General features: G+C 47.5%; 2 protein-coding genes across 2 annotated transcripts; one reads left to right on the top strand and one right to left on the bottom strand.

The window, feature by feature from the left end:
* Nucleotides 1-1,294: 1,294 nt before the first annotated feature.
* Nucleotides 1,295-9,013, top strand: si:ch211-106h11.3 (CCN family member 1). Its single transcript, XM_035181469.2, has 5 exons — nucleotides 1,295-1,514; nucleotides 2,925-3,138; nucleotides 3,801-4,241; nucleotides 4,737-4,915; nucleotides 5,861-9,013. The coding sequence occupies exons 1-5, from the start codon at nucleotides 1,464-1,466 to the stop codon at nucleotides 6,164-6,166; spliced, it is 1,191 nt and encodes a 396-aa protein (XP_035037360.1). The 5' UTR covers nucleotides 1,295-1,463; the 3' UTR covers nucleotides 6,167-9,013.
* ddx39ab (DEAD (Asp-Glu-Ala-Asp) box polypeptide 39Ab) lies at nucleotides 8,499-13,648 on the bottom strand. The gene is made up of 10 exons (XM_035181467.2): nucleotides 13,498-13,648; nucleotides 12,070-12,286; nucleotides 11,333-11,460; nucleotides 10,810-11,086; nucleotides 10,606-10,724; nucleotides 10,378-10,509; nucleotides 9,992-10,101; nucleotides 9,695-9,839; nucleotides 9,459-9,606; nucleotides 8,499-9,159 (listed from the first exon to the last, which is right to left on the bottom strand). The coding sequence occupies exons 2-10, from the start codon at nucleotides 12,275-12,277 to the stop codon at nucleotides 9,143-9,145; spliced, it is 1,284 nt and encodes a 427-aa protein (XP_035037358.1). The 5' UTR covers nucleotides 12,278-12,286; nucleotides 13,498-13,648; the 3' UTR covers nucleotides 8,499-9,142.
* Nucleotides 13,649-13,704: the final 56 nt, after the last annotated feature.

Raw genomic sequence — 13,704 nt, 5'->3', positions numbered from 1 at the left:
CATCTGAAGTTCAGTCGAGCCTCAGCTTTAAGTAAAGGATGTGAGTTTATCCTCCCTTCTGTGTGTGCGTGTGTGTGTGTGTGTGTGTGTGTTTTTCTGCGCAGCCAGTGAACACACAACTCTAAATACAGGTCGTTTGGTTAAGTGCAGGAGATGATTTATAGAGGATGAAGAGGGGGGGTGCTATCTTCCTCGTTGGTACAAATGACTGCAGGCGTAACTCGGTTTAATCATATGTTTTGGTTAAACTACTTGAGAAAACAACAATTTATCCACCACACATTCTTTCTCACTGCGTGTGTGTGTCACATTGAGAAATATGTATTTAATCGTCTCACACGGAGAATGAACGTGTGTCAGGGAACAGTGAGAAGTTAGAAACCCAGTTTCCTGTGTGTGTGATCCAGGTAATACTCGTGTTGTGGGGACAACAAGCAAGTCCACATCAGGTGTGTCTGTGTGTGTGTGTCTGTGTGTGTGTGTCTGTGTTTGTGTACTGATACTGAGAAGGCCAGTTTCCTGTGTGCATGTCTGTGGGGATGACAGGAAGATTATTGGATGGTTCTCACCACCGCTCTGGACTCTTCAATGAAAACCTTGAACCCAAAAAGTAAATTCTTGTGTGTTTACATGGGGTTTGTGTGTGTGTGTGTGTGTGTGTGTGTGTGTGTGTGTGTGTGTGTGTGTGTGTGTGTGTGTGTGTGTGTGTGTGTGTGTGGGGGGAACCTCTGAGCAGTAACAGGAATGTGGGGGTTACAGGCAGGATATGGAAGGAGGAGATTATCATAATCATTTCCAACATGGCGATCACTCACTGGTGTCGTTAAGGCCGACTCGTACTTGTACTTCATCTGTCCAGCTCTTGTCTCGGAGTATTTGTATAAAGTCGCTGTTGGCCGGCTGCAGTATTAATGTAGCGCGGAGCAGCAGCTGAGTATATTGACTTTACTTTTCACAAAGCAGCGGCCGGACAGACGTGTGCGTGTGAAAAGGACTTTAAAGCATCAAAAATATTATTTTCGCTCGAACATAAATAAATAAACACCCAGGTTCTCTTTGGAATGTAGTAATTCTGAATTTTTATGAATGACTGCATTCATGCCTGGCCACGCCCCCTTCCCTCCCGCCGCCCTGCAGCTGTCAGTGGAGCTCCAAGGCCCCGCCCCGCCCACGGCCACGCCCCCTCCGAGACACCTAGGCCGCGCGCCTGCCTCCTGATTGGTTAGAGGCGTCCTGGAGTGGGCGGGGCCGGGCTAAAAAGCACGGGGCTGGTATAAAAGGGAGGAGAGTTTGATCGATGGGAGTTTAGAATGATGGAGGACGAGTGAGGCTCCGCAGGATTTAATCTGAGAGGACGTTTGTCTCTGAGCTGCCGCGGGATTTATCTTTTTTTTAAAATTTTTCCTGTGATTTTAAAAGAGCTGCTCACGCTTTGTCTTTTCCTATGTGACTGGGCTGCCAGCATGGGGACACTGCTGCTATTTGCTGTCCTGCAACTGGTCACACTGGGTCTGGTGAGTTGGACTCTGAGTTTCTGCTGCTGCACGTAAACACTGAGGAATAAAGACTCACGTGTCTGGACTGTGACTGGATTTCAGCTCCTGTCGTCTGGTTCCATTTCACACGAACTAATCTGTCAAAGTAACGCTCTGATGAAATCTCACTATAATAAGTATATGATAAGTAGTGTGTGTGTGAGTGTGTGTGTGTGTGTGAGTGTGTGGTACATACTGTAAAGCTAGTTTATTCTATTTACATTTTTCTTTTTATGTTATGTTTATGTTGTTTTTACTTGTGAAGCACTTTGTTACTTTGTTTGTTGAAAAATGCTGCATCAATATATATATATATATGTTTTTATATGTGTGTGTGTGTGTGTGTAGTCGTGTTAAGTGTTTTTATTCTTTTTCATTTTTTTATGTAATGTTTTTGTTATTTTAAGTCATAAGTACATGATAATACGTATTATCAGGGTTAAAGTTTCTGCCCTTAACATGGCCACTGTGAGTGTTATACTATTATAAACCATTATAAGTTATTGGAATATTATTATTATTATTATGTGTTATTAGACGTGTGGATGCATTCATGTATTTTACTATTCAAGTTGGTGGAGTTGGTCTCCACCATTTTATAAACAGGTTGGTCGTTGAATATCTATAATCATCAAATGTTGTAAAACAAAAGTGTGACACCTCCTTCTGAAAATTATTAATAATATTAGTAATACATCTTAGTTATATTGCTCAAAGACTCTTTACATCGGTTAAAACAGAGAAATCAAATAAGAGTAAATAACTGGAAGTTCAGGACGGACTCACTGAAGTCTATAAATATCCACAGGAATATTATGGGACTTTTACATGGGGATGTTTCAAGTACCAGGTTACACCCCAAATACGATGCTAAAAATGGAAAGTTATTGTCACTGCGTTGTGTGATGTCACATCGAACCTTCATACACACCCACAGCCGCCAACTGTCAGCTGCACTGGTGAGGGGGGCACGGCCGGATCCCTCTGGGTGATCAGCTCCCTGGGATGGGAGCTGTGGAAAGGCCCTGGTGTGTGTGTGTGTGTGTGTGTGTGTGTGTGTGCATGTGTGTGTGGAGAGACAGAGAGGGTGAGAAACAAAAGATGGGGGAGATTTTGAGTCAGAGAAGGTCCCTTTCATCCCTGCTCATCCGGCGAATGCCAAGCGGAAGGCGACAGAGGGTTACAGATATCCCTGTGGGGCCGGGGACAGTGCCTGGTATTCAGCTGATGTTCAAGCCACACACACACTTTGAGGAATTTCTATGATCTGTGTAACATGAGTCAAACTATTGTCCCGCTCGGTTCCAGTGTGACTTCCCCTCACAGGAATATTTCAGTGCCAGGAAAGTTGTTTTTCAACATGGCTGTTCTGTGTGTCCCCTCCTGCAGGTGACCGCAGGCTGCCCGGTGGTTTGCGAGTGTCCGGCGGGGCCCCCATCCTGTCCCCCAGGGGTCAGCTCGGTCCCGGACGGCTGCGGCTGCTGCAAGGTGTGCGCCGCCCAGCTCAACCAGGATTGCCACGAAGGACGGCCCTGCGACCACCACAAGGGCCTGGAGTGCAACTATGGCAATGATGTAGGCCGCACCCATGGCATCTGCAGGGGTGCGTACACAGCAGAGGTGGCGGGAAGGCCGAATCACAGGAGGGAGGAGTCAAATGAGTTTTTCTGGGTTTAGACCGGGCCCAGAGTTTGGGGGGTTTAGCTCGGGGTTGAGTGAGGGAATGTGTGACTTCAGGGTGGGGGGGGTGTGGGGGTCTGGCTTCCGAGCCAAGCGGCTGGAGTCTCTCTTTGATAGGAGCCTGAGGTTTGAAGCCTGTGCCACGTTTCGAAAACAGAGCACCTTCATGAGCTGCGACTGAAACCTGGCCAACTCCGGGATTTATATAAGTAGTCCAATGTGTACACAAACAGCCCCGTGAAACACACAAACATACACACACAGTGGTATTTTTATATGTGTGTTTATTTGGGGGTGTTTCTATATAGAGGGGGGTATCCGGGGTGTTGTATGGGGAGTTCCACTGAGGGAGCGAAAGGGGAAGGACATTGTAAACAAGTCAAAATTCCGCTGGTCTAAGAATAGAGCTCGCTTCATAAATCTGGAGATAGTGTGTCGCTCTTATCGACCTTCTATTCATATCGAAGATGTATTTCTATATGAGCCGCTTCTTCCTCATTCTCTTACCTTTTCATCAGCTTCAGGGTTTTCTCTTTGTGCTGTGAAGTATTCTGACCGTCTCGTGTGTCTTTCTGATTTCACCAGCAAAGGCCGAGGGCCGCTCCTGCGAATACAACGGGCGGATTTATCAAAACGGCGAGAATTTCCGCGCCGGCTGCAAACACCAGTGCACCTGCATCGACGGAGCAGTGGGCTGTGTGCCCCTTTGCCCCAGCCACGTGCCCCTGGCGTCCCCCTCCTGTCCTGCCCCTCAGCTGGTCAAGGTGCCAGGCCAGTGCTGCCTCAGCATCGACTGCCACAAGGGAACCGCCGTCGTGCCCCCAGCACACAGGCGACCCCAACCTCCGGTCTACCCGCCTTACCCCTTCATCCCCTACCCGGCCTACCCCTTCCCCAAGCCGTATCCCAAACCCTACCGGAAGCTGTACCCCTACAAACCCAAGAAGGAGAAGGACACCATGGGCAACGAGCTGGTGGAGTTGGGGCGCAAGTGGGACAAGCCACGTGGAAACAAGCACCTGGCGGGTAAGAGAGGGTGCCGCCGTGTCGCCTCAGAGCGCCGTCTGTTTCCTCCACGCAGTAAAGCATCATGTTTATGTTTTAACCATTTTAGCCCTCTGACGCACAAACAGCCTCACTGTGAGCCTTGCCCTCTGCATCAGTGCGTGTGTGTCTGTGTGTGTGTGTCTGTGTGTGTGTGTCAGCATTTATGTGAGGCTTGTTTTCCACTGGCTCCTTGCACACCAGAGGTACACCCTCTCCCTCACACTGCCCTCACACAGCACATACCTCTGTCACCCTCTCTGTAATCACCCTCTCTATGCGTCAGTGTTGCCTGTTCACTGAATGAGGCCTGTGTGCTTTGCGTCTCTCTGCTTCTCCCCTCTCTCGCCCAGCGGCCCTTTCCCTCCATCCTGCTTCACCTCGGCCGATGTCGCCGCTCGTTTTCCCGCGCCTTCAGATTTGTGCGTCGTCAGGTGGTTGTTGTCTCACGTCTCCTCTCTTCTCACCTCTCCCCAGCGTGGCGGCAGATGGGCGACCAGTGTGTGGTTCAGACGACTTCCTGGTCCCAGTGTTCCCGGAGCTGTGGGATGGGCGTTTCCTCTCGCGTTACCAATGACAATGCCCGCTGTAAGCTGATCAAGGAGACGCGCCTGTGCAACATTCGGCCCTGCAGCTCCATGTCCATCCCCGTCAAGGTGAGGAATGTGTTCAGTGCTTTTAAGATGGGGATAGATTACAACGTTTCCTCTAATGGCCCTCGACTATGTCGTCCAGCCAACATGCTAAATGGAATCAGGAAAGGATTTCTCTCAACGGGTCAGATTGGTATTAATATCATGGCATGTGTGTACCCCCCCCTGAATCTCTCTGTGGCTGGAGCCTTTTTCTGGTTCATCCCGTCTATTCAGGGTTCTGTTGCTGTGTGAGCGGAGCTGATTGGGACCAGGTTTCCCCTCATGTAGCCTCCTGCTTCCCCCACTGCGAACCAGTTTGTCACTGTCACGTTGTTTTCCAAGCTTTCACGACAAGTGTTAGTTGTACATCGGCATAAATGCTAGAACCTTTTAGCGATGGAGGACCAACTCTCCCGTGGTCTGTCTGCGGGGGTTTGGAGCTCTCCCACGCTGACCCTGCGACACTGCGGCTGTCAGCTGCACTCGGTGGCCCCGTGCTGTGCGATGTGAAGAGCCCTCGCTTGCGCCCACTCTGTTGCTCCTTCACATTTCGAACACAACACCTTCAGAGACACTCATGAGGCTGAAGGGTTGTTATGCACCTGTTTTCCCCGTCGCTCTCCCGCTGTTTGCCGAGCCGCTGTGGGTGTTAATGTGCATCAGTGTCAGTCCCCAGCTATTGTTGGCATGGCTCCTCTCTCTGGCACTCATCTGCTGCCATGACCTTTAGTTTGTTTATTGCCGCCTCTGCACTTAACTGCCTTTTAACTTAGATTTTCATGTCTCAGAGTTGGAGTAGTGGGTTATCTCATGTTGTGGTGTGTGCAGCTCTGATTCCACGCACTAGCAAACTTTCAGTGAAAAGCAGCGTCCTGATAAATCTGAAACGAGTTCCACCAGGAGGCTGATGTTTGTGTTCTTGAGTGAAACGTCTGACTTTACTCTTTCTTCGTTGTCCCCCTACAGAAAGGACGAAAGTGCTCTCGTACCCACAAGGCCCCGGAGCCCCACCGCCTGTCCTACGCTGGCTGCAGGACCACTCGTCTGTACAGGCCCAACTACTGCGGCGTGTGCAGGGACGGCCGCTGCTGCTCGCCCCGTCGCACGCGCACTGCCAGCGTGGCCTTCACCTGCCCCGACGGCGAGCGCTTCAGCCGGTCCGTCATGTTCATCCAGTCCTGCAAGTGCAGCGATGAATGCAACCATCTCAATGAGGCCGCCATGCCGCCACAGCGATGGCTCTACGGAGACACACACAAGTTCATCGACTAGTGGTACCAGCCCCCCCCACCCCCAACCTACATTCCCTCACAACAACAAAAAAGACTTTGACTCCCCCATAGATTAGAATAGATGTCCTTAGTGTCTCTGAGTAGATGTGAGAAAGGTGCAGGCGTCTGGTAGATGATTTGGGGAGGACTGGGGAGCAATGGGGTGCGACTCCAACCTGGAAACGAGAAGTGACTGGCCCCTGCTTTAGTGTAGATAAGAAGTAGTTTCTGGCCTGAACACAATCCGTCACACTGACAAAACCTTTGGGGAAACATGGAGGCAACCGGCTGCCATGTTGCTGCCATGTTGCACCAACTGTCCTCTGAACTCTGAGACTTTTGTTGGGGACGATGGAGCTGAACACACACAAGCCTAATTATCGACGGAGAGCACGTCTCCGATACTGATCAACAGGGATTGACGGCGCTTTGGAGCCAAATATATGTATGTATTTATTGTTGATGACACAGTGGCATGCCACCGAGGGGGGGCGGCGCTGCTATGTTTGGGATCTGAGAGGAACAGAACAGCTGAGAGCTGTCAGCCATGACACGGGGAGACGAGGACTTGACCCCCGAGAGGGCATCAGGGGTCGCAGCAGACAAACAGACCAATCTGATGATGGACGACGAAGACTTCAGGAGAAGATGTGGTACATGGTGGCAAAAAGACAAAGAGTTGAGCCCAATGGGTGACGGCTCCGTACGCGTTAGAGCGGAATATGTCAAAGGTTGTTTACTCAGCTGAACTCATCCCCTGCCTTTCCTTCACAAGACACCGAGACATTTAACGAGCACGAGAAGAACGAGCCGGGGATTCTGGCGTCAACAAGTCGACCGCTTAATTCTGTGCAAATTACAATCCTGCCTCCGACGGGCAGTGAGAGAAAGCCGGCCGCTCTCTGGTCTGCTATAAAAATAAAATGAGAAGAACTGCATGTTCTGAGTTAACATGTAATTAGTGACGAGCGGGTGGAGACGCTCTGGTGCCCGATCTGGCCTGTAATCCAGCAACACGGCTGAAGCACAACAATAACGTTTGCGTCTTCGTGCTTTAAGTGGCGTCTATTCCCGACAAACGCCGCTGACGTCACTGTCGGAGACTGAGAGGAGCTTTGAGGCCTCGGAGGTCGGGGCCCGAGCTCCCAGACGCCAATAAGAACCTGTTTCTCAGGACGAGGAAGGAGACGGACTCTGGATCAGTCTCACTTGTCTGAGACTTCGTATAATGACTGAAGAACCCAACCATCTTCCTGAACTGGTCGTTGGGTTAAGGTTCACGCGCCTTACGACGGCCCCGACTCAACACCTCATCGTGTCGGCCGACTTCAAGCGGATGTGATGCAGAGGGAACGGGAGATCTTTTGATTTTACTTGCATTCATTTTTGTAAAGTGATTTTCAATCATTCAAAGTATCATTGTATTACTTCTAAGACTTTTTCCCGTTGTGCCATAAGAAAGTGGCGTTGGTGTTTTTTGCAGTTTTCTGTGCAACTGGAAGACATTTGAGTTTTCTACCATCTCTTGGATAGAATAGGCTTTTCGTAGTTCAGACGGCTGCCAGCAATTCTTACACACGTGTTACATTAAAAAGATGTTTGTCATTACTTTGTAGATGCTGTGGTTTTGGTACCGTTTGTCTAGACTTGTTAAAGGACACTATAGAGCAGCGAAATATGTACAGATGCATCGTTTCAGTATTTGTAGTTTTCTGCAGTTTAAGGGCCAATTCCTCCAAGTAGTTCATGTGTAGTTCAGCAGTAAATGAGGCAGGGCTCAGATCCTACATGAGCTTTAAGTGCCAATTTAAAAGAGCATGATTGTGTGTCTGCTGGTGAACATTCATACCAACTGTAATAAGGTCGTGCTTTTTAAGATTATATATTAAAGAACAGACTCACGGAGACAAATCACAATTCATCATGTTCCTCACTGATTCTCCGCCAAATGTTTTACACATTTCAACAAGTTCTTCATTTTTGAATAAAGACATTTTCTCTGGACTGTGTTGAAAACCTGTGGAGTCCGTAGCCATGACGATATAACTGCACGTCAACTTTATGAGGTCGTGTTCATGATCTTCAGTTTGAATTTAGCCAGTCAGCCAAATACTGAGTTGAGGCTGATGGGATCTTCACTAGATTACAGGTATTAAATATAACAAACATGAACAGGAAGCTCAGTGTGATTTGTTTTGCCACAAAGATGTTTAAGTGGATGAAAAACCTGGTGAAAGTTCTCATCTTAACCATCGAACGCCGATTATCAAGCTGCTAGATTTTTTGCTCAGTTAACAGGAATACATACAATTAATGACATTGTGTGACTGTAGTTTTGTGTTAAGTGTTTTAATACCTAAAAACAAGATACCAACCGATACATAAACAGAAATTACTTGATTATACAGTGCGCTAATGACAGTTGACTTAAAATTTAGCAAAATTCACCACCATGGCTCCACTTGATAACTTAGTTGGAGGCGTTAAATTGAAAAGTCAGAGAGCGAGCTGCCATGAGAGCCATAAGTGTGTCGTCGTCCACTGTTACCTACAGGACTACTGGATCATTTCTAAATCTCATTTTGTGTTGCAATGGGGAGAAACGACTATAGTCTAGTTTTAACATTGAAAGGGGGGGGGGGCTGAAATTGCTTTTATGTTCCTTAGAACTTCTTGAACTGCTCCAGACTAAGATCAATGAAAATGTGGTAGAGACAAGAATAGCCTCACAAGAGACCACAATAGTAAAAATGGCATTTTATAAAAAGTTTTAATTTCATTGAGCATAAAACAAACAATAAAAGACAAATTAAAAATAGACAGTACCCCCCCACCCCCTCCCCAAAACTGACAGTAAAAACAAATGTTTGGTGAACAAGGGAACGCACAGAACGTTCAAATCAACAGTGGAGACCGACGAATTCCAAATACAAGACTCGGGATCCATGGAGAGAAGACTTGCTCTGGGCTGGAGGACTCATCTGGACTGCTCGACTGCGGAGGAACAGAGGAGAGACACCGAGTGAACACGTGAAACAGAGCCAGAGCGACAGCTGAGCATACCGACGCTTCACCAACAGGTTAAACATGTTGGGGATTTGGTTTGATGAGTGACATGGCAGCACCAACTGCCGCCTCTCGTTGCCAAATGACTCTTCAAAGTTTTATTGGACCAGCTGATTATCTGTGGGGCTTTGAACTCACTTAATCCTCAAATCAAATCCCTTAAAAAGTTCGACAATAAAGTCATCAAGCATCAGTGCGATTCAGCAGACATTTGGAAGTTGACTTACTGTAAGAGGAGATGTCGATCTCGTCTGGCAGCTCGGCCACGTTGACCTCGAAGCGGTCCTGCACGTCGTTCAGAATCTTGGCGTCGGTCTCGTCAGACACAAAGGTGATAGCCAGGCCTTTGGTTCCAAACCTACCAGCACGGGCGACCTGGTGTAGAGAGATTTAACACGTTAGACTATAACGTCCCTCATGATGGGACCGATAGAGGTGACAGAAAAAGTGTGCATTTCCTCACCCTGTGTAAATAGGTGTCAGAATCCTCGGGCATGTCGTAGTTGAAGACGATATTGACTCGCTCGATGTCCATCCCTCGTCCAAAAAGGTTAGTTGCCACCAAGATCCGCCTTTGGAAGTCCTTGAATTGCTGATAGCGAGACAGCCTAAGTGGAGAGGAGGGGGGGGGGGACAGAGTCAGAGAGGGGATTATCATCAACAGCTGCTGTGGCTTTACTGAAATATTGATGTGTCCAGTTCACTAATGAAGCCTTGTGCAATCAGAGCGCTGGGGGTCATTTGTGTGCACGTGTCTCACCTCTCCTCCTGAGCCATTCCCCTGTGGATGGCGATGGCCGGGAAATTCTGTTCCACCAGAAGCTGGGAGAGAGCGATGCACCGCTGGACTGACTTGACAAAGATCACCACCTAGAGGGGAAGCAAGGGTATTAGAATGTGCCACTTCTGAGAGGACACGTTCAGTACACAACTTTTATCAATATACAACATTAGGCTGTTTTATACATGTATAATATATAGTATTTATAGTTCTATCCTCTCATTGCAGACTATGTGTTAATCTTATAGACCACAAGCCAACAACTGGGATTTCTTCAGACTATGAAATTGGGATTTTACACCAGTCTAACTTATGGCTGATTGAAATGATCCCACTCTGAGTCGTGCACCAGTTCCATCGTTTACCTGGTTGAACTCCAACACGTCGAGGAGGTCGAAGAGCTTTCGGTTCTTCTCACTGTCCTTCAGCTTGCAGTAGTACTGTTGCAGGCCATGAAGTGTGAGTTTGGTCTCGTCGTCCACAAATACTTCCATGGGCTGCAGGAGGTGGAGGTTCAGTCGTTTGTCAAAACATATTAGAATGAAGTGGAATTAAATATGAACAGTCGCTCTGATGTTTCATCATTCACTTACATCCTGCATGAATTTGCGGCACACTGGTCGGATCTCCTTGCTCAGAGTTGCACTGAACATCATGACCTGCTTCTCATGGGGTGTGATCCTGAAGATGTCCTGAACGTCACGCCTCATGTCTGCCACACAAAAGAACGTCAGATTTAATATTGACTTCGAAAGTAGACCCAAGTAAAACCAAGATGAACGGTCTAAAGAACACACCTAGCTGCTCCAGCATCTTGTCACACTCATCCAGGACAAAATGTTTCACGTTTTTCAGCCCGAGGGTCTTGTTGCGGATGAGAGCGAGGATGCGACCGGGTGTTCCGACGACGATGTGGGGGCAGTTCTTCTTCAGGACATCTTCGTCCTTCTTGATGGCCATGCCGCCGAAGAACACCGCTGCTTTAACTGTGGGCATGTACTTGGAGAAGCGCTCATACTCTTTGCTGATCTGGAAGGCCAGCTCTCGTGTGTGGCACATGACTAACACAGACACCTGGGGATCAGAAGCAAAACACTCAGCATCTTAATCTAAACACATTTTCTTTAAAAGAAGACAAGTCAATTTCAAATAATTCACTGAGATGGAAAGATTTGTACCATCTAAAAATCCCACTACAAGATTCAAAAGCATGCAAGTATTTAAAAACTGATCAAACAACAAAACAGTCTAACATTTGTCTAACAAGGAAACCATCAAGTCCAAATGAGACCAGGCTCCATGATGTCTATATGTACTAACCTGTCCGTCGACGGGTTCAATCTGTTGCAGTGTGGCGAGCACAAACACGGCTGTCTTGCCCATACCAGACTTGGCTTGACACAGGATGTCCATGCCCAAGATGGCTTGTGGGATGCATTCATGCTGGACTGTATGGAGAAAAGAAAACAAGTTTAGGAAGGTGAACTCTGTGTCTGAGCAGGAATGATTTCAAGCAACAAGAAAAATAATGCTCTTGTTTTAAAACAGTTTGCATTTGACGATGCAGCAGGTCCAACTGCAGCAACTACAGTGGCAACATTTACAGAAAATAATCGTATGAGCTACTACTGGACACTAAGTCTTCTAATAAGGGCAGCAGCTATGTTTTTTATCGTCATCCAGTACTTATTTCCTTATAAAATAGCGTAGTTGTACATTTTGTTTGCTTTGTCTATTTGTGTATGTACACCGAGTGCAATTAACACTGGAGTCAAATTCCTAGTACGTGTGCATATACATGACAAATAAAGCTGCGTCTTTAAATGACCACAAGAGCAAGAGGGTCGGCAACAGGAGGTCCATGTGAAACACCGTCACCACTGAGCAGTTCACACTAAAATGATTTATACTACTACAACTTTAATGCAAAGATTTCCGTCAGGGACTTCTGTGTGTGTAATCGCTTCAGTCCTACTTCTAAAAACACAGAAGCCTTACTTCCCCCCAGCTGGACAACCGGGGGGGAACTCAAACCAATGCAACCATGTTCCTCTCACCTTCAGATGGATGCTCAAAACCACAGTCGATGATGGCGCGCAGCAGCTCTGGCTTGAGCAGGAAATCCCTGAAGCCGGAGCTGTGGATGGAGACGTAGGAGCCCTTCACCTCCTTCTTGCCGGCGGGGGCTGCACTCTCAGGTGCTCCTTGTGGCTCCTCATCCTCCTCGTAGTCGAGCAGCTCGTTGTCAACGTCATTCTCTGCCATTTTATCTGTCTGGGACACAAAAAAGACAAAGTCAGGGTTATAACCCGATCACGGTTTAATCATCAGCTGAAATCTCACCTACTGGGGTTCCACACATTTAGATAAGTGGTTTGAGCGAAGGGTCAAAGTGATGAGTAAGTTCTCATGAGGCAGATTTGTTAGGAAGTCAACAGGTCTGCTCATAGAACTAAGAATTGATATAAAATGGTGGATCGTAGACTGTGATCCTGGACAATAGAACTTGTCAAAACAAGACTGCTTCACATACCATTACTAACAATAACTCCATGATTCATTCATCACTGCTCCTCCTTCACTTCTATCAGACTTTTCTCATGTATAAATACTTTAATCATTTACACACTTTCACATTCTTACAAACAGTTTCTTCTTATTAATGTTGTAAACACTTGTTTTGCTGCTGTTAAGTTACACTTTCTGTTTGTCCTGAGAAACGACCCCTCACATTTAACTCTGAGGTTGAAATGTTGTTTTTATCCTGTAAATACTTTATTTATTGGTAGTTTTACTCTTGTTTGTGTTTAAGAACAAAAGGAGCTCGAACCTTGTTCAGTCCCATGAGACAAACTAGTTTATGGAAACGAGCTACACAAACAAAACGTGATTGATTGATAAACCGATGGAAACCAGCGGTGAGCATCACAGATACACGATGTTTGGCTAATTACGCACAAATCTAGCGGGAGAAACCGAACTGAGACGAGTCTGATTCGTGAGTTCTCTGTGAGTAAAGTGTAAAAACACACAAAGCTTGGTTAAAGCTAGCATAACCGGTTAGCTTCGGAACGACGCCGAATCGCTATTGTGTTGCGTAACCGATGCTAACGTGGCAATGCTAACGTGCGTATACTATTCCCGAACCTGCGGATGCTAACGGGTTATTACCACGAACAGTAGAAACAGAAGAAATACGGATATTTGTTAGGAACGCGTCGGTGGGAAAACGACAAAGTTGCGCATTTACCGAGCGAACGTGAAGAAGAAGAAGAACGGCCGCTCGGCTAAGCTAGCGGATGCTAAGCTATAACAACGCTAGCTAGCTCCCGGTAGCAGCCCGCACGCAAACAATGGAGGAAGCTAATTGCGCGTGGAGAAGCTGCGCTGTTACCGAAAATAAGATTAAAACTCGAAGCGACGAAAGAAAACTTCTTCAAACTCTGTGGATGTTTAAAAATTAAATCGCGGTTCCACGCGCTCACCTTGTCGGCGTTAGCTTGTTTCTGCAGCAGCTTCAGATCCGAACCGCATGCGAGGCCTCACTTCGTTTATACCAGCGGCCGGAAGTTCCGCCTCCGCCGCCGCCCGCCCCCCTGATTGGTGGAGCCGCGCGACAATTTTCCAACGCGTCCGGCGATTGGTCAGAACCGGTTCCGCAGTCCGGAAAAAAGCGGGACGCGTCGGAGAGC

The sequence above is a fragment of the Hippoglossus stenolepis genome, chromosome 16 (genome assembly GCF_022539355.2).
Source record: "Hippoglossus stenolepis isolate QCI-W04-F060 chromosome 16, HSTE1.2, whole genome shotgun sequence".
Classification (NCBI taxonomy): domain Eukaryota; kingdom Metazoa; phylum Chordata; class Actinopteri; order Pleuronectiformes; family Pleuronectidae; genus Hippoglossus; species Hippoglossus stenolepis.
This window is presented reverse-complemented; position numbering and strand designations above follow the sequence as displayed.